The sequence below is a fragment of the Chrysoperla carnea genome, chromosome 2 (genome assembly GCF_905475395.1).
Source record: "Chrysoperla carnea chromosome 2, inChrCarn1.1, whole genome shotgun sequence".
In the NCBI taxonomy this organism is placed as follows: domain Eukaryota; kingdom Metazoa; phylum Arthropoda; class Insecta; order Neuroptera; family Chrysopidae; genus Chrysoperla; species Chrysoperla carnea.
This window is the reverse complement of record NC_058338.1, coordinates 73,011,890-73,033,359: the sequence shown is the minus strand read 5'-3', so window position 1 is coordinate 73,033,359 and position 21,470 is coordinate 73,011,890. Positions and strand designations below refer to the sequence as shown.

The following is a 21,470-nucleotide window of genomic DNA, read 5'->3' as shown; positions in this document are numbered from 1 at the left end:
TATTTAGCTTTCGATATTTCGAAAACCAATACAGATATCAAAAAATTTTATTATTATTTTTTCGTCTACATTCATGGAGTCTTTAAAAAGGTACAAATAATTTCAACCCTAAATATAAAATGGCCTTGGCGCTCGTACTACCTTAAGTATTTTTATTTTTCAAAAAAAATTCAAAGTTATTGAGAATGATGAAACTCGAAGAAAAGATTATATTCCTTTATATTACAAGCTTTTATTTAGTTTCACCTGTCCCGTTGTCTGTCTGTAATCAAATCTTGCAAGCCAAATTTGATACATTTCCCGGTTTCCGATTGAGCTGAAAATTTGCATGCACATTTAGTTTGGATGACAATGCATGGTAAGGTTGTGGCATCCTGATTTTCCCATCGCTTCCACCATATTTGACAAGCTTTTATTGTATAAAAAAGTAGAAAATAATTTAATTCTATCTCTAAAAGTTGAGGCGCTTAATATCAAAAATAATTAGGCATGTGGAGTAGATGAGGCGTTCCGATTCATTTTTGATATTTTAAATTGAGCTTTAACAAATAGTCGGGTATGAGTGACTCATAGGAAAAAAAATTATCTTCTACTTTTTAGTACAATAAAAGCTTGTCCCTTAAAAAGTATTTTTTATTAAAAAATTTTTTTAAAGATTGACTTATAGAAACATATAAATGTGAATTGGTAAAGGTAAGACTCTCTCCCATATAAATTGAAACAATACATTTAGGTATATTCGTAATATTCGATCGATGTTTACGCGCATGATATAAATTCATTCTTGGTTGTACACTACCTTTTTCGAACCATTACTATCTATAAAATATTCTACTGAACAGCGACGGCGACATGACACATCGAATATCCTTATTAGTAACGTTTTAAATGTTAGTCAATAAAAATTATATATTTTCTATTATTATAAGCTGACAACAAATTAAATTTGTTCAGCTTATTAATTAAACTAAGTGTTAATAAATCGTAACAAACAAATACCAAAAAAACAAAAAGTCTATTTAAATATTCCTCAAAATGTAAATTATACAAAGTGCAAATTATATACCTATTTACAAAAACAAGTTTACTATTTGGATTACGCATGTGAATGTGTGGAGAGTATATTTTAATATGGCATTTTCCAATTCAGCATTATTGAAAACACCAACTATGCTGGAACAATTGTTGGAGGAGATTAATTTTCAACGGACGAAAGAGATGCGCCAATTGTTGAAAGATGGTAAAATTTTATTTTTTACTTTAATCATGCAGAAAGATAATAAAATTTAAAAAATGTTTGAATATTTTCAAACTAAAACAACCTGAATTGTGAACCCATAATAAAGCGAAATCGTGATTCTTTATGTGTACCTTTTTGAGGATTGATAAAGATAAATTTAGTTATAAGGAAATTTAAAGTTTAAATTAAAGTGGCTCGAGTGTCGAAATTATGGAAATTCTGTTTTTCGACATCTTTCTAACTGCCGTATTTATTTTAAAAAGGGTAGAAAGTTTGTAACTGCGGAAAAAGTTAAAAATTGATTATATTACAATTGCATTCCAGTTTCAGCCCAGTTTGTTGCAAAAACAAGCATGGTACCATTTCAAGCTTTCGTCAATAACTTTCTATATTAACATATACTGCAGACAACGAAAGGCGCTAACCATTAGCTCGATAACCATAAATTCATAACACAAGATTAAAATTTCAAATTAGGTACTTTATTATCAAACTTAACAAAGGCAAACAATCAGAATCATGAAGGTTTCGATTTATTTTGGGCTCACGGTCATTAAAAAAAATGTTAGAAATCAAAACTAGAAATAATTGTAGGTCAATTTAGTGGTAACTTTAATTAATTACACGGCAATCAAAAGATTCGTTAAGCTAATGAACCACAGAATTGTGAATTTCGATGTGCTTTTACAAATTATTGTTACCAGTATACCTTGGTATAAAATCAAAATATGCTTATATAATTCATAGCACTGTAAACCTATAACTAGAAGCTCATCAACTTTTCCAGCCTTGCAGCGATCCGATAAGTGATTTTTTTTTCTCTACTCACTCAAAATTTTAAAATTAATTTTTTTTCCGCTACTTACTTTGCTGTTTTAAGTCAAGTTTGTAAAATTTCAAAAACACTGGATTTAAAACAGTATATTATTTTTAAGAACTTATATTTAACTTGCTTCCTTAGTATTTTGTCAGAAGGTGCAGGTCGAATCTTATAATTAAGATACTTATCGTTAACATAGAGAACTAAAAATTACATGACAGGTATGAATAGAATAATATTACGAAAAAAAATTGAGAAAGCGGTGTAAAAATTAATTTTTGCCCGAGTCATCTTTATAAGACTATACAGAGTGTTCCATTTAAGTTCCACTTAACTCAAAGAAAAAGTTTTAAAAATTTTATATTTTATCGGATCTCTGCCTAATTAAAAACAGATGTAGCTATCTTCAAAGAGTCTTCAAACGATTGGCTATGGTTAATTAAAAGCATATCGAGTCGTAGTACCTATCTCAAGAGACTACATTTTGCTTCATTTATTGACTGATTTGATTATCTACTTATTAATTGTTTTAAATCAATATTTCGTAAACAATGGAAAATTGCCAAAATATAAAACTCCTAAAACCGAATAGAAATTCTTTATTTGGTGAAAATGACACTTAATTTTTTTCCATTCACAGATTCTGGCTTTGTAATGCTGCAAGGTACAACATACTGGACTGATTTATTTGTACGACATTTTTTATTTCAAAACGAAAATACAATTGATTGTGATGATTTATTGTTTTTTGTTCGGAAAAAGCATGTAAAAAGTTCATCAAGATATTTACCAAAATTTGAGGTAATATAATAAAATTCTGCTCTCTGGAAAAAAACAGCTTTTCCGCCAATAAAAAAAAAACTAGGAATCAGTTAATTTCTGTTGGCAAAATTAATTATTAAAAGAAAGCAAAATTTGATCAAAAATACCGTGGTTATTTGTCATTCCGAAGACGATAACTTGTTTTTTATGCCCTAGCATGGTAGAAATGTTTTATTGTAATTCATTTTAAACAAGTTACAGTATGAACTGTTGGATTTTTTTTTTGGGTCGGTCTCACAAACTTGACTTTTTAGAGTGTCAAAACTCCCAACCAACAATTCTATTCAATTATTTCATTGCATATTAAATTTGATCGTCACAGATGCCTCCCTATTTACATTTTATCATGTTCGCAGAAATTAGCTGCTTCGTTAACGGGAGAGCTATTATGAAAGCAGTATTTAAATAAATTTTCATTATTATTTTTTGCAGACAGAAGTTGATGTATTCAGAAAAGATAGTCGTAAATTACCAATTGGTGATCCTGATATTGATTGGGAAGAAACGGTTTATTTAAATTTAATTATACACCAATTTGATTATACACTTACATTAGCAATTTGTACAAGAACTAGTCCGAAAGAATTACAAGTACTGCGAAGACATTCACAAAAAGTTTACGCATCGCCTAGTCGTCGAAGAATGGATACGAAAGGCGAGGTATGTAAGAAATTTGTAAAAAGTTGTTTTTAAATATAACTCGTTTAAATAAATCCCCTCCTTTTTGTCTAAACAGCAACAAAATCTTTGGGAATATACAGAAAGCAAGGATTCCTTTTTCTGTTTTTATTTTGACTCAGATTTTCCCTAAATTTTAAGGTACAACATGTGTTTTAAAGTTACAAATAATACTTTTAGGTCGAAGAAATGACATACCCACATATTTGTTTTATGGTTGATAATTTCGACGAAGTTTTTTGTGATATATTAGTGAGAGATGGTGAAATGGTTTGCGTTGAATTAGTGGCATCCGACAGAGAAGGAGCTATTCAAGGTGTTATATTTTTAGGTTCAATAAGATATGACGCGTTGAAAAAAGTTTACGATGCCCGAGTATGTATTTTGTTTTCAAAAAGAAATTGTTTTGTTATTTTTATAAATGTTTCCATTTTTAGCAATCCAGCCTGAGTACAAAAATGGCACAACGAATGACATTTGGTTTATTCTCAAGTGGAGCGGCACAACGATGTGAATTTGTTCGTATGAAGGGACCACAAGGAAAAGGCCATGCTGAAATGGCTGTAACAAAACCAAAAGGTTCCGGTGTTGAAACACCCACGTCAGAACCTGGATATTGTATGACTGATATGTGGGACTCGGATTGGGATTCAGATCCCGAAGAGTTTTATCAAAGTCGCCATCAACGACGAAGCAGTGATCCATCAGCGAATCTAAATAATTTTGTTCGTGGTGGATGGAAGGCGAAAGCTGGAACCGATGGAATTGGAGCTCGGGCACGTTCCGAAAACGAAGGCTTAGATTTGATTGACGTGGGTGTGACAGAAATTGAAGCTGGTGATGTTAGAGATGGTAAGTTTTAAGAAATTTAGCTTAGTATTTTTCTCTCTGGCCAGACTACCTTGCTTGCTAATATTTATTTCATTTACCTAAAAATCATTTCATTGCCCCCACCCCTTGATTACTTTCTCATCCTTGTGCCATTGAGAGTAAGAAGCAGTGTGAAAATTTCATTAGTTTAGTAGAAAACCTTCTAGTAAAACAAAAAACTATCGTACTAAAAATTAAATTCCTGCTGTTTGCAGAATTGATGCTGGGTAGGCAATATACTGAATGCAATCACCGGAATGACGATGTTGATGATGAACCTGCTTCTTCCTCTCAAAAGAGCATTAGCTGTGTGAATTGTATGAACACGACGGGGTGCTGTTGGCGTAATCGGATGTCTCAGCACGATACATTATCCATAATGTCCGACATATATAGTCGACCGCCACCCTCAGCATCATTAAAGAAGTCAAGAAATAATTCAACAGCATCAACTCCAGGAGGACCTGGTGGAGCTCAATTAACATTGAAAACATTGTTAGCGCATATAGAATTAGGTGACGATGCTACAATTAAATGTGATGAAATTAATTCATCGCCAAAAAAACAAACCACAAATAATGGACCATTTAATCGTGATGATTTTGAGTTTGCTGACGATGCCATATCATTGAACGATGAAACAGATTGTGAACGCTCACAAAATGTTTGTCATCAAACACATATCATTAAAAAAGAGTCAGTAATTAATGTTAACGGTAAAGAGGAACTACCTCAACCGTGTTGTAATAAATTATTAAGTAATGTTATCGAAGAAAATGAGGAAATCGATGATAATAATAAGAAAATTATTAAGAATTATAATAGTAGAGAATTTATTAAAAAGACTGAAATCAATAATCAGGAGAATAATATTATTGAAATTAAAATTGAAACAACATCCGCTAAATATTCGAAAAATGTTTCTGCTTCGTCTCCTGCAACTACAACGCCTACGAATAATAAAACTGCAACGGCGAATACTGAAGAAGATTTAAATGGTAATGATGGTACGAAGTTCTTACAAAAATTGCGTAGGTATAGTACATTACCAAAATCGCAAAAATTATTAAATCAACAGCAACGGAAATGGTTGTTACATAATAAGCAATCGTTAATCGTTCCTCCTCATCGTGTTACACCCGATGGTACAGATATTTATTATTGGTGTGATATTCCAAAAAAAAGTGCAAATGGTAAGATACACATACATATTTACATCAGTTTGGCTCTTATTTTCCATCAGCAATAAGTAATCTTTTCGAGTAATCTTTTGGAATGGAACCTAATTTAGTTTTCAGGCTCTCAAATAATATTCGCTAAAAATTACAATTTCAATGATACTTCAAATTAAGATACAACAGTTGGAGAAGTGATACTCCAAATTAAGATACAACAGTAGTCTTAGCTATAAGATCTCAGCCAAAGAATTATAAGATCTCAGTCACATTTTTAAAGGACTTGGCGTGAAAAACGACTAGTCTTACAAATAATGGTTTCTATTTCTCACATACGAAGATTTTCCAATTATTTATATGTCTAAACACTGTAACTTTTCTCACTCTTAAAATTTTTTGGCTAATCCAATTGTTCCTTAATCAGCACCAATACAAGTTCTATTATATAACCAATTTCGGCGCTATTGAGATTGCAAAAAGGGATTTTAAACAATGAATATATGAATTTAAAACGGCGCTTAAAAAATGTACAGAGAAAATCAGTAATGACGTCAAACAATCAATATATTAAGGCAAAGGTTATCACATAGCAAAATAATTTCCACAATGTAAGGTGAAATATAATGAGATCAGAGATGTAGAGGTCAACCATTACTAAATAGCAAATCAGAACCAATTTTAAATTTCGACACTTATATTTTTTATAGTTCAGTCATTAATGTAAATAAACAATGAAAATTAATTAATGTAAATAAACAACTGAAACTAAATTTACCATGGTCTCCTACACTTAGATATTCTTTATTTCATTCAAAATTAAAACTTCCATTGTTGAAAGACACAAATTTAATGTTAGTATAGTGAAAGATGTTACAAAAATCGGCTAATAAAGAAAAATGAAAGAAACAGCTCGCATTTTGCTAAAACTTCATGGAATGTGTTTCTTAGGTGTCATTAGTAAGGCATGAGTTAGTGGCGCAAATGTTTCTATTTGTTAATAAACAATAAATTGTTAATTCAATGGAACGATCAATAGGCAACTTGTATGACGTAAATGTCATGTGTTTGTCAAATAATTGAAAACTATTATGCATGTTTAACGTATACGCAATTCAAGTTGCCTATTTATAAATATTGTAAATCCACTTTAACAGTGATCGTTTCATCGTTTAAAAATTTATTGTTTATTAACAAATAGGAACATTTGCGCCACTAACTCATGTGTTACTAATGATATTTGACACTTAAGAAACACATTTCATGTTGTTTAGCAAAATGCGAGCGGTTTCTTTCATTTTCCTTTATTTGTAACATCTTTAACTGTACTATACAGCTTATTAACAAAAAAAACCTTAACATATTGTATTTGTTACAGAGTTGGATGATGGCCAGTATAATCCATTATGGACAATGCGTGGATTTACACAGAGCTTCCATTTTTGGAAAGAGAACAAACGTGCTCAATCAGTACCACTCAATGCCTTTTTAACTTATGTCACATTACCATGGTGGAGTATTGCAAAAGGTACGTTTAAGTATATTCTAGACAAATTAAGGGATTACATAGACGAAAGGTAAAATAAAATCATAAACTAGCTATTTTATAAAGTTTTCATCGAATGTTTTGAAAATTCCACCGTTGAGAACTAATTTTTAAGGCCCTTCTGAAAATAAAATCCTCACTGTTTTGCAAGATCAAAATACCTTTATGTAAAAATAAAAATTATGATTAAACGAACAATTTTAAGATTTTATCGTAAAAATTCAATAAATTATGTCTAATAATGTTTTATTTCAAATATAGCAAAAAACATGTAGCGAAATAAATTTATGGTGAAAGCGACATGGCCATAAATTAACTGAAAATTCTGTTAATGTTAATTTATCATATTTTACCCACAAAATTAGTTATTACTAGCTGCGTCCCGCAGTGTTACCCGCGATTAAAAGAAATTTTGAGAGTTTATATCGTTACTGTGTAAATAAATCAAGCCTTCTTGATAAAAATGCACTAAAATTTTATTTCATGAACTTTTACAAAACCTTTTAAAACACACGGTCCCGTGCATTTTTTCGGGATAAAGATTAGCTCACCTCATTTTCTGCCTCCTAAACTACTACTACCTATGCAAAAAATCATGTCGATCTTTTGCTCTATAAAAAATTAAAACAAATCTATCCCACGGGAACCATACATTTTACGTGGACAAACAGTAGCATATAATTAAAGACTATAATTTATCTCTGTGCCAAATTTCATTGTTCCGAATTTTTTGCGTAAAAAGAAACAAACATCCATCTATACACGGGCGCGGTTCTAGAATTTTTTCCAGAGGGGGTCACAAAAATCAAAAATAACCAAATAAACAAAGCAAACCGTTTTTTGTTTTTCAGTTTTTAAAAAATTGGTTTAGTTTTATTTTTTGAAATGTGGGCTGTTTGGGGGGGGGGTCATGACCCCTGTGACTCCCCCCCCCTTGAACCCTGTCTATACATCCATCCATACTTTCACAATTTTAATATATATAAGACTAACAGCTTCATGAAATCAAGTTTCTAAATAAAAATATCTAAAAAAAATTTTATTTTGCAGATATTTTGGATCATCGTGAAGGCCCTATTTTAACATTTTAATTAATAAAATATATAATTATTTTGTTATAGAATCTATATTATATAAATTATTAAACTATGTACAAACAAATTGTTATTTATAAAAGAAAATTGTAACAAAAAACTTATTCGTAAAAAGAAAATTTACAAATTCGATATAAAATTATATAATATTTCGATTTAACGTGAAATAAATGCCTAAACGTAATAATTTTGGGATTTTTTTATCGTCTTAATTAACTATCCTGTGTCGATAGTTCGTGTTTCAGTAAAAATTTTCCGTTTTACTTTCATTGCCACCGAAAGTATGTAAGAATTGGACCATCGGTTTTCACCATCCAAAAAACTAATGGCCCAATAAATGTTATCTATTTATTGCGATTCGAATTCGCGACTCCAAAATACTGAGCCGATCTCTACCGATTTAAATATACAATACAGAAGAGGGTGTAAACATTACCTTGGAACAGATAAAGAATTTCTTCTAATTGATTTATCAACCAGAGGTGTGAATGATATAAAATAGATTATATGTTTTATGGTTTTTTGTTTGTTTATACCATGGAATAAGATGTTTATACCCTCTTAAACCACCATTAAAGTGCTACCGATAGTTTCTTGAAGAACACGAATTACCACAAAAAAAAACAAGGTATAAAAAAAAGTTCGTCTAAGACGTAAAAATTATATTGTACGTGATATATCTATTGGTGGCTTTAATTTAGTAAAGTGGTTTTTGAAAAACTACTGAATGAAGACCATTTTTTTTAAATACATATATCGTAAACAAATTTTTTTAACTGTAATCATTTATTTATCATTTAAACACAGTAAGTTATTTGAAAATATTAACCCGTGGGTAAATTACCAGGTCAGTAATTGTTATAGAAACTGCCAGATGGATGTAAGATACCCGAAACTTTAATATCAAATTTTCGGTACTAATTAAGTCGGATAAAAAGTTATTTTTTGTGCTTAGGATGCAAATATTACAATTATTTGAGTGAAACAGTAAATAAAATACTACATTTATTAATGAAAAGTACCTACATTATTCTATAAAGATAATATTGTCAACTTTGAAATAAATAATGAAACACCAACTTCCAAGTCGGTTATGAAGTGTTACTAATCGGAAAGTTACCTGCTAGTCCCCGGGTTAATGCCTTCTGAATCACTTTCTAACCATCTTCCATAAGTGTACGCAAAAATACCATTTTTAAAATTCAGGCCAAACTTAAATTATATATCCATTTATTTATTTTTGTATTAAATTCTGTGATAAATTTGTTTATTTATAAAATTACAAGGTGTTTAATTTCTTATGGCAAATAAGACATGTCTGACATCTAAGAACATCCAATAGTACAAGAGACTCATTAGGGTCGATTTTCGTCCATCTATTTACCGAATGAAAGTAATTTTTTATGAAATGTTAAATATTAACAAATATCCCTGTAATGGGTTTCCTAGAAAAATGCGGACAAGACTGCTTTTAATAAAAATATCAATACTTCGAAAGCTTGTAGGTAAACGTAATTATTTGATCGATATTTCGTGGACAATATTATACAACCGTATTTGCAATAAAATTATCTTTATTTAGATACGAAAAAAGGCAGACAGCACAACTTTTACTTTCAAGTACACCAAAAATCGTGTATATATACGTAAGTCAGTGAAAAATTCTAAAAAATTTTACTCTTGATATTTTTACTAAAAGTAGTCTTGACCACATTTTTTAGACAAACGTTTCATAAAAAATAACTTTCATTCCGTAAACGGGTGGGTGAAGATCGGCCCTAATTTGACTCTTAGACTACAAATATTATGCCAAAAGATATGAATTCAATTTTTTTATTTTATTTAAAATATGGTTTTTATAATATTATTCCTAAATATTACGAACAATATTTACATACAATAAATAAATGATGGAAACGCAATTCAATTACGCAGAATATCAATTCTTACTATGTACAATACACTTACATGCGCTTCCACCATATTTTTAATTTGACCTGTTTGGGGGACAAAAATTCAATATTGAGCTTTTTAAAACTTTATAACAATTTTCAGTTATGTTTTTTCAAGAAAATATTTTGAGTGTAGCCTATGTTGTAAAGGCTATGTATATTTCCCCATTAGGGGTGGGGAAAAAAGCACTTAGCTCGCGTAATTGTCATGTGTTGTCATTGCATTTTAAATATTCATACTGTAATTAATTTAAAAGTTCAAAAAAAGCACATTTATTCTAAAGTTTTAAGTTTTCACTTCTGTCGAGAGTCCTCATGGCTCACTATTAGGTATTTTTTTATTTGGTATTATTTTAAACATGAGAGACAAAAATTTAAAAAAAAAATGTTTTATTGCTCAAAATAACATATGTATTAATAATTAGGTAGACATTTTACCTATCCCCATCAATAAATAAACGACAGCCAAAATGGAATGACTCGAAAATAAATATGTGACTCGAAATAAAGTCAAATTAACAGAATAGTTCTAAAAATTGTCTTACCCGCATCGCAACTCCCCGAAAAATGGGAAAACCGCCCCAAAATTAGATTTTTCACTTCTATGCACGCTAGAAAGATAGGACTTTCACCAGTCGACCAGAAATAAACCACATCTTTCTAGCATGTCTAGAAGTGCCTTAGAATTTGTAAAGGTCAGGAAGTGAGTCAGTCAGTCAGCATCACTTTGGGAATTTGAAGCAGTCGCATTAACATTTAAACCCGAATGATTTGTGTGGCTTTTTAATTTTTAATTCCTTAAATATCCAACTTAAAGATATAAAAATTTCAAAATGCTTCAAAAACATTTTTTTAATAAAGAAATTTCCCTTAAAAAAATTCAAGGCTTGGTAGGGTGCCGCTATACCCTTCAGTCAGAACTCGACTGTCTTATCGTTTATTTATTTATAGAGATCCTTCAAGGGCAATTCCAAAATTTTCCGCAATGCTTCAAGAACGTACCCCAAATTGTTCACCAACTCTCTTATATTAAAACATGAGGAGTAGATAAATTATTAAGAACCATATTTTAAAGTTTTATCAACCAAAACTTTTCTTATTCTGTTAAAATGTATTTCTCGCTTGTAAACAAATTGTTTGTAATAAACGTTATATATGCATAATTTTTACGCAACGTAAAATAATTGCTGTGTTAATAATTCATTTAGGTACCTAATCATATATTACAAAATAATTGCAGGTTTTTAGACTGAAATTGCTGTAAATCCTTCGAGCTTATGAAAAAACAAGTAAAACTTACAAAAACTTTTAAAAAACGCCAAACAAATTTTTCGGGTAAGGAACTATAAACTCGCACTTTAAACATAATTTAGAACACACTCCATTAAATTACCTTTTTTCTTATAGCCTTTTCCAAACTGAACTGATTTTGAAGATAATCTCCAATGTTTTAGTTTTTCCAGTACGGAATCCTAAACTTGCACTTGAAATATAGATAAGAACACTCTTCATTAAATTACCTTTCATACGAAACAAAATCAGTTCGTTCGTTTAGGCGCTACGATGCCACAGGCAGACAGACAGATACACACACATAGCGGTAAAACTTATGACACCCCTTTTTTTAATTCAGGGGTTATAAATGAAAATTAAAAATGTTCCAATAATAGAAATATTTTTTCAAGGTTCACTGTACTCTTCCTTTTCTAGGTACACTTCTTCGACGATGTTCATATTATTAACTTAGATTGTTCGTTCAAATAATAAAAATCTTGTAGCGGTTACGTTCGATCGTTCAAAAATTATGCTATTACCTGTCGGCCTAATGTCTATATAACCAAGCATGGGCGACGTATCGAGGGAAGACAAGAGACACAGTAGCAAAAATTTTTATTTTTAGCTCCCCCCTCCCTTTTTGAATTAATAGATGGGTACGCACAGAAAATTTACTTTCTAAATACTATCCCGAATCCCGTCCATTTTTCATGAACTCTTTTGTAAGAAGTCTCCCATTTCGAAAACTATAAAAAATGTGTTATTAAAATAATAATAAAAATGTTTTATTTTAACTTTTTCTCTTCTACAAAAAATAATGTTTTATCATCCCGGGTTACGACCTTTATATAAAAACATGATCTCATTTCAGAGAAATCGACTCGTCTTGTATAAGACTGAACTAAAACATCCTACTACATAATATTTTTAATTAGATAAATATTGTGATAAAAAATAATTCTCTTAAGTTGGTTGGGTACAGTAAATGAGTTTAAAGATTCAATACTGATATTTTATTTTTTTAATGTATGCTATACACAAAGCTAGATTCCATTCTGACGTTAACGAAATAATAAATTATACTGGTTCGGCTGTTTGAGAGAGTACGGTGAATGTTCATATATTTTGAGGTAAATGATAGCTCCCTTGATTACAATAAACACAGTTTTGGGGCCTCTTGCGGAACAAAATTTTGAATTATTTCATTTTAAAATTGTGATTTTTAACACAGTACTTTCTGGAAGAACTCACAATAATGTTAATTGTACAAAAATTAATCGGTGAATGACCTTCAAAAAATTTTTCATCATGAAAAAATTTATCACAGATTCTGTTTTTACAAAAAAAACAAAACCTTACAGCGCTTTCCAAAAACAAAGCATATAAAACTTTGGTTTTTGACGCTTTTTCCATATTTTGAGAGCATTTTCTTACATTTACGTCCAACAAATTGCCTAGTTTACAATATTTTTGGAGCATTTTCTTACATTTACTTCATACAAATTGCCTAGTTGATTAGTCACGTGACAGCCGAACCACTTGAAGCAAGATTATATTTTTACAAGCTTTTATTTTTAACTTGCAATGTATGTATGTATGTGTGTTTGTCCGGGTGGAATCTTGCAACTCAATTTTGAAGCAGCTATCGTCAACCTATTGAGTTAAAATTTAGCATGCACGCTTAGTTTGGATGAAAATGCATCGTAAGGTAAGTGGCGACCTGATTTTCTCATCGCTTCCACCATACTTGACATATATATTAGCGTTTAATTTAATCTGATATATTTTGAAGTTGTAAAAATTTCATCAAAATCGGTTCAGTAGTTTAAAGTCTAAATACGATACTGCGATGTGCAAACACACACAAATTGACTTTTGTAATTTTCCTGAGCGAACAAACTAATATTTTATAGGTTTATTAACTGAAAATGAGAAATGTGCTATTTTTTGGTAAATTGAGGAATGTGCTTTTTTTGGTAAAAACACTGACGTTGATAGTTAATTTCTCTTAAATTGTACAGAGAATCGATATGAATTTTTAACAAAAGACGTATAAAAGTATGATTAATTGATAAATTTACCATTTTTAGTGTTATAACTATAACATTATATGTGAGACACATGTAATGTTATAGTAATAACACTTAGAATGATTGAACTTTTGCGTTTATTTTTGACTGAGTATACATCGATTTTTCATTTTTATGTACAGTTTTATTTAAATTATTAAATAATGAGACTGAGAAAGTTCTTAAATTTGTTTGGATTATAAAGCTTAAAACTTGAGAAATATTTATAAAACTAAAAAAAAAGGGTGTTATAAGTTTCACCGCTATGTGTGTGTGTGTCTGTCTGCCCGTCTGTGGCATCGTAGCGCCTAAACGGATGAACCGATTTTGATTTTTTTGTTTCGTTTGAAAGGTAATTTAATGGAGAGTTCTCTTAGCTATATTTAAAGTGCGAGATTTGGGTTGCCTTCCAAAAAAAATTTTTTAAAATTGGCGATGAACTTCAAAATTGGCTCAGTTTGGAAAAGGCTTAAAAAAAAATTTAATAATCTATTGAAAACAAAAAAAACCGTTGTGCCCGACTAATTAAGGATGTATGAGCACGGTAGTGGGAATACAAATTTAAAAAATTATATATTTTCAATTTTGATGGTGAGTTTTGTTATATTTGGCAATATAAGACGAAAAGTCCGAATAAAATTGTTCGATATCTGGAATAATTAATTAATAGCTTTCGACAATTCGAAAAACAAGGCAAATATCGAAAATTTTTATAATTTTTTTCGTCGACATTCATGAAGTTATAACGAAATTCATCATCAAAGTTGAAAATAAGGTACAAATAATTTCAACCACAAGTCTAAACTTTCCTTGGCGTTCGTACTACCTTAATTGACATTAAAAATTTCAGATTTTTAGTTACATTATCGTTTTGGTATCTAAACGCCTTAAAATGCATCATATTGTATCTTCGAATACTGTAGAATTTCCTGAATCTATTTCACTAACAACCTTAAATTACATGATCCATTAATAATAATTTCAAAATGTTGTAGTTAGTTCTAGTTTTAAAAAAAATTAAATACATTGTATCCCTAAGAATTAATTTACATTGTTATTTGTTAAAATCAAAAGCGATTCCACGCACACACTTATGCACGCCGTGCATTTAAATTAAGTAATTTTAAAATTATTTATATTCAAAATGAATAAATTTATATTCATTTTGTTAATTATAAGTGTTTTTAATGCGTTAATCATTAATGCTTGTGATCGTGTTCCACATGTGGGATATGCACGTTCTGGAAAATTACGTGGTGATGGTGGATTTAAAATTAAATTAAGTGAAAATACCAACAAATATACACCGGGTACTCCTTATACAGGTAAAATAGCATTCATATTTTAAGAACTAGCATTGTGCCTCACGAATTTGTACCCAAACAGTAAATACCTACTGAAAGCTCTCATGAAATGTTATCGAAATCTTGAATGGAAAAAAAACCCATTCAAAACCCCGAGTGAAAAATTATTCACAATTACGAGTATAATAGTAAAGCTCAAAAAACCGTACCAATCTACAATAATATCATCTACAAAAAAATTGATTCAGAAAGTGTGTATAGGAATTTTAATAGAGTATAGTACCTATGCCTTGATTAATTTATAGCTTACTTATTGTATTAAAGTTCTTACACACACCATCAAAATCGCTTTTTATACTCTGTATATATGTAATATATAGCAAGGTAAACTAAGTTTAGTCCCAAGTTTGAAAGGCTTAAAAATATTGATGCTACGAAAAAAATTTTGGTATAGGTGTTCATAAAATTACCTAATTATTCCATTTCCGGTTGTCCGTTTGTGGACACAATAACTCAAAAACGAAAAGGTGAAATTATTATAGCGTACTCAGGACGTAAAAAATGAGGCTAAGTTCGTAAATTACCGACAAAGGTCAATTAGGTCTTGGGTCCGTAGAACCCATCTTGTAATCCGTTAGATATTAGAACAAAAGTTTAAATGTAAAAAATGTTCCTTATAAAAAAATAAACAACTTTTGCCTCAAACATTTTTTCGAGTTATAAATTAGCTTTATTTATTGCAAATATCTCGGTTTCTATTGCAAATACGTCAAAAGTGATTAGGAAATGATTTTATAAAAAATTTTGATATCTACTATTTAAATTTTGATATATTTGATATCTAGAAATTTTTATTGAAAATTGTTTTCCATATCTTCGTGTTTTTGAGATATTTTCAAAAAAGTGATTTTGGGGGTAGTTGAAATCTTCATTTTATTGGACTATATACAGCAAGCAAAGTGAGCTCATAGATAAAATATAGTGGGAAAGTGAGCTGGAGACCGAAGTCATACCGAAAGCGTTGAATCACCTAACGAAGAAGGCGGGTTTAGTTTCTTTATAAGACGAATTTTGAGAAACATTACATAATATCCAAGACTGTTATTCTGAAATTTTAATTTGTTTCTTATAAAAAAAAAAACTTGCTGGAACAATTTTTTCTTAAATCGAAAGTTTTCAATATTTTGGAAAATAAATTTAAATTTACAGTATCATTGGTTAGTCCACAAAATAAAAGATTTACACGATTTATGTTAACATCGGAATCTAAGATTCCAAGAGAGGATGAATCACCAAATCAACATGGAATTTTTCAATTATTTGGTGACGCCCTTACAAATTTTCATGAAGAATGTGTGAACACAGTATCAGAAAAAAGTACGTTATCGAAACGTGTAATCGAAGTTATTTGGACAGCACCACCAGCTGGTTCAGGATGTATTATTTTAAAGTAAGAAGTGAATATATCGATTTTCTTCGAGGCGGATAATATTTAATTCATGGATTTTTAGAGTCATGGTCTTAGAAGATCGCAATCATTGGTATGCAGATGATGGGCAATTAAGTTTAGAATTATGTGAACAAACTGAAAGAGTAACACAAGATGAATGCTGTGCTTGTGATGAAGCCAAATACACTGTAAGCAAAACTGATAAACCCTTTTAAATATTTTTTTATAACACTAATTTACTTCTAATTAAAAAGGCTGATCACCACATTTGAGGTCTATGAATTTAAAAGTATATAACTCCGATTTTTACGAGGCTCATAAAAGTGTAATCTTTAAATTTACGCGCGCTTACAATTTCTTATTAATTAATCGTGCTAAAAAATCAAGAAAATAGAAAAAAATTAGATCTGATATTCTGAAATATTCTAATCGTTTCTTTGAAATATTTTCCTAAATCGTTTTATAGATACAAGCGTTAAAAAAAAATTCGTTATTTTGATGAAAATTTGATACTGACAAAATTAATTATTATTGTGTAGTTTTTGGTAAAATATTTATTTCAAAACCAATTGGATCTTATATTTTGGACATTTATAAATAATTTTTGTTATATGACTTTTTTCACCCAACCTCGCCGTTTTCGAGATGTCGAAGTCTTGAAAAAAATCGTTTTTTTTTCGGCTAAAATTAAAATGTCGAAGGACAAATAGGCTTAGAATGGTTCAAAATATAAGATCCATATACCCTCAGGCAGCCTCGATTATAAAGAAGAAAGTGTACGTTATCCGGTACTTAGTTCAGAATCGGCCAACTGAAAAACAGTTTCTATTTATTTCATAAAAAAAGGCAAATTTGCACATTTTTTACAGCAAAAAGACCGAAGTGATTACCAATTCCAATGAATCGGAAATTAATCAGGATTAATTTTGAATTCAAAATTTTGAATTGAATCGGAAAGTTAGTGATATATTAATAGCTCATTTTCTTCCTAATTTTCTAGATGACATTTGAAGGATTATGGTCAAATGTAACACACCCAAAAGATTTTCCACAATCTTTATGGCTAACACACTTTTCGGATATTATTGGAGGATCACATGAAAAGAATTTCAGTTTTTGGGGCGAAGGTCATATTTCCACAGATGGTTTTCGATTATTAGCCGAATGGGGTTCAATTCGTGGTTTAGATCAAGAATTACGGTTAAAATCAAAATATTTTCGAAGTATTTTTAAAGCCGCTGGACTTTGGTATCCAAAAGTGAATACAAACACGACTAGTCATTTTAAGGTGGATCGCAAGCGTCCTTTAGTATCTTTGGTTTCTATGTTCGGACCATCTCCAGATTGGGTTGTCGGTGTAAATGGTTTGGATTTATGCCAAAAAGATTGTACATGGAAGGAGAACATTATCGTAGATTTATATCCATGGGATGCTGGTACTGATAGTGGAATTTCATATGAGGTAAGAATATTACTGCGCCTTGATCGGTTTAAAGTTATATTGCGTCAAAACATGTCCAGTGCAAGAATAATTTTGTGAATAAAATTCTAATCAATTAGACAATTTTTGAAGGGATATGTAGTCGTAATCCCGTTTAAAATGAGTGAGCTATTCATAATTACTTTAACAAATTTTAGTCACCAAACGCTGAAACAAAACCTCGAGAACGAATGTACCGCATAACCACAAAGTATCCAGAAGATCCACGAGCCCCATTTTATGAACCACATAAAAAGGAAATGGAGCCAATGGCACGATTGTTTTTAAAACGAGAAAAAGTAATTCCAAAAAGTTGTGATGATAAATTTTTAACATCACAAATTGAATTCTCTGAGAATACCGAAGAAGTTTCCAAGCGTAAATAGATTTTTTTTTAAATATGTACCTAATATTTAACTCCACAAAGATCTTTGTCAAAACTATTGCAATATTTTAGCGGAATGTGCCGTAACTGAATGGTCAAATTGGAGTCCATGTTCTGTAACATGTGGTAAGGGATTACGTATGCATACTAGAGAATATGTTTTACCAGCCAAAGCACAAATGTTTCAATGTAGTCGACAACTAGTGGGTAAAGAAATGTGTGTTGCGGATGTTCCTGAATGTGAAGGGTAATTTGAGTTTGATGTTAATATTATGGTATATATGTCAGTCAATTAGCTTAATTAGCCATTCAATTAACAGCCTAGCTTTTTTACTAAACGGCGCTGTTCAACAATCGGTCTGAATGATATTACTCCATAGCATCTAATACGGTAGTTGCCTGATGCCGAACTTGCCATATTACATATAAGAATGTAAAACTAGACTTGATACCATGACAAAATTTGAAAGTGAAATTAAAATTGATTAAGAAACGAAGAAATTATAAGCATTCAGAGGTTGTTGCCCATCTCCTTTTAGCAAAACAAAGTTTTATTTATATCTCTATAGTGATAGCGGGCAATGACGTCACTCACCTATATCTTCTTTGTTTAATTAGGAATTTTAAGCTTTCATATTTTGTGTGCTCCTAAAGATTTTCAAAAACCAACTTCACTTTTCTGCCCGTGCAGTGAGAATTCTTCACCTGAAGTGATGAAAAAACAATCGAGTCAACATGCCCTATTCAAAATTTAATGAAATGACTGGCTGTTGCTTGGGCTATTCTTACAATAGAGCGTCCATTTGACAAAAAAGATGAAATATCTGATATTAGAAACTATTTATTTTCGTAATTTAAAACATTTGATCATCATGAGACTAAATAGCGTAACTCAATAAGAAAGAACTTTATTTTAAAACAGGGACATCTTTTATTGCGACACTGATTTACAGCAGATCTACAACTAAATTTATGGATTTCCTGACCACCTAAAGATAACTGACTTACCACAGTATCTGTTAAAGAAATTGAACTTTCTAAAATTTCGTTCACATGGTTTGAATCTGAGTACTGCTGAACTCATGCCATGAAAACCAGTTTTTAGGTTTTAATACCATGCCATGAAAACTAGTTTTTAATAGTACCATACTTAGTTCCAACTGTTTGTCACTACACTCTTCCATTGAATTTTTCTTTGCGTCAACGCAATCAAACTGTTAGAGACACCAACAATATTGTTGTTTTCCAAAGCCATACTGACAGTGTGTGGGTTTCAGCGCCGGATGGCAGGAAGTGGAACTAAATTAAAATGACTAGACCAGACTATTAGTTAAGGGTTATTGATCCAAGTCATTTGCCTAGCTGCTTGATTGAATGGCAGATTATCGTTAAGGCTGCTGGTTTAACTGTGCCGTTTATTAAAAAGGCTAGACTGTCAATTGAACGGCTAATTCACAAAATGTCTCAGTTTTCATTCCGGAAAATTAAATATACCTCCCAAAGGTACAAAGAATAGTTTATTTATTCATTGAAAGCTGTTTAAAACTTTGAATTTTTTTTTTTTTAACATTTTTTAGTGGCAATGGTGTAGACGATATTTCTCAAGAACAAGAAGAAGTCTTAGAACAGCGTCCAGAAGGTATTTGTTCCGTTACAGTGTGGGGCGAATGGTCACCATGTTCCGTCTCATGTGGCAAAGGATTTAAAATGCGACGTCGTCACTTTTTAGATCGTATGGGACCTAAAAAATGTTTTGATGTATCCCTAGGTAAAATTAGTAAATTTCCTTGATTGATAAAAATGTAAAAATTTATTTTTTCTTCAGTTGAAAAGGATGTCTGTATGGTAAGCACGCAATGTACCGGTCCAAGTGAACCAGTTGATACTGAATGTCCCGTTACTGAATGGACCGATTGGAGTCCGTGTACTGTGTCTTGTGGACCAAATCAAGGTGTAGTTGTACGTACTCGTTATTTATTAGTACCACCAGAAAAACAACGTCAATGTGCGGCAAGAACTGAGGTATATCAAACTAGTCCATGTGGTGGAAATCCATGTCCAAAACTAACTGAAAACGATGCCAAAGAAATATGTATGCTACCTCCAGAAAATGGACCCTGTCGTGGAACATTAACTCGTTGGTATTTCGAACCAAAAAAATTAATGTGTGTTCCATTCCAATATGGAGGATGTCGAGGAAATCGTAACAATTTTGAAACGGCCGATGAATGTAACAATTTATGTCAAAATTTGAGAAGTAAGTTCAGAAAATATAGCCAAAATCAAAATTTTCATCATGAAAAAATTTAATTCCAGATACTTTAACAGCTGATGTCACTGGAGACGAGAATCAGCCAATCGATTGTCAAGTTTCTCAATGGAGTCCATGGTCTGCATGTAGTGTTACATGTGGAATAGGACGCTCTCAGCAAACCCGAACAATTTTGGAACATCCACGAAACGGTGGTGCTGCGTGTCCTAAAAGACTTGTAAAATATCGTCGATGTAACAGACCAAGTTGTAACAATTAGGACACAAATCTTTTATTATTAATCATTTTTGTACTTTAAACATTTAGCTTGATACTTTTCATTTTTAAGGAATAAATAATAAAAAAAAAATTGAAGATTTGATCATTATATTTTCATTATAGGATCCATTTAGCAGTAAGAACGGATTATAAACGCGAACAAATTCGAACATCGAAGTTTAAATAAATTCTGCCCTTCAGTAGCTTTAAGGGAGTAGATAGAGAAAAAGGAGGGCAACGAAATTATAAAAGGATGGTTAACGATTTGTATATTATAAAATAATAGTTTATAATAGAAAAAAAATTAAAGTTTTGTTAATTTTTGAATCTCTCAAAAATAGTTCCTGTCTTTCCGTTCCTGACATTTTTAATAAAATAATAACAGAAGGGAATGTTAAAAATAATTTTTCTCACCTCCGTGCAGAAAGAGTAAACTTTCTGCCCACTGTGCAAAACGAAGTTGGCGCTTTCCACCTCTGTCGGCTAGAAAAATAGTATACACACCAATGGAGCAAGTAAAGAATGTCTCAGATCTTATATTCATTGTTGCCTGAGGTGAAGCCGAGGGTTTCAAAAATGCAATAATAGCTAAACAGGGAGTCCACATAAAACCCAAAAAGGAATGTCCAACAAGAAAAAAGTTTGGGGACCTCTACAATAGTAAAATGTTTATTTTAGTTCCTTTTTATATTTGCAGGATCACAGGATTTCAAAAAAACAGAAATAATCACAAGTCAAATTAAGTTTTAGTAAATTTATTTTGTAATATATCCCTCGATTTGT

At 30.8% G+C, this 21,470-nt stretch overlaps 2 protein-coding genes across 2 annotated transcripts; both read left to right on the top strand.

Annotated features, from left to right (window-relative positions):
- Positions 1-1,081: 1,081 nt before the first annotated feature.
- Positions 1,082-8,261, top strand: LOC123293167 (uncharacterized protein KIAA0930 homolog). The gene is made up of 7 exons (XM_044873892.1): positions 1,082-1,240; positions 2,701-2,861; positions 3,315-3,542; positions 3,741-3,935; positions 3,998-4,412; positions 6,981-7,130; positions 8,199-8,261. Exons 1-7 carry the CDS (start codon positions 1,132-1,134, stop codon positions 8,237-8,239), a joined length of 1,299 nt encoding a protein of 432 aa, XP_044729827.1. The 5' UTR covers positions 1,082-1,131; the 3' UTR covers positions 8,240-8,261.
- A 6,304-nt stretch (positions 8,262-14,565) lies between these two features.
- On the top strand, positions 14,566-21,079 carry LOC123293179 (spondin-1). Its single transcript, XM_044873912.1, has 9 exons — positions 14,566-14,863; positions 16,052-16,292; positions 16,354-16,480; positions 17,293-17,754; positions 17,931-18,150; positions 18,230-18,404; positions 19,735-19,925; positions 19,983-20,414; positions 20,474-21,079. The coding sequence occupies exons 1-9, from the start codon at positions 14,683-14,685 to the stop codon at positions 20,686-20,688; spliced, it is 2,244 nt and encodes a 747-aa protein (XP_044729847.1). The 5' UTR covers positions 14,566-14,682; the 3' UTR covers positions 20,689-21,079.
- The last annotated feature ends 391 nt before the right edge of the window (positions 21,080-21,470 follow it).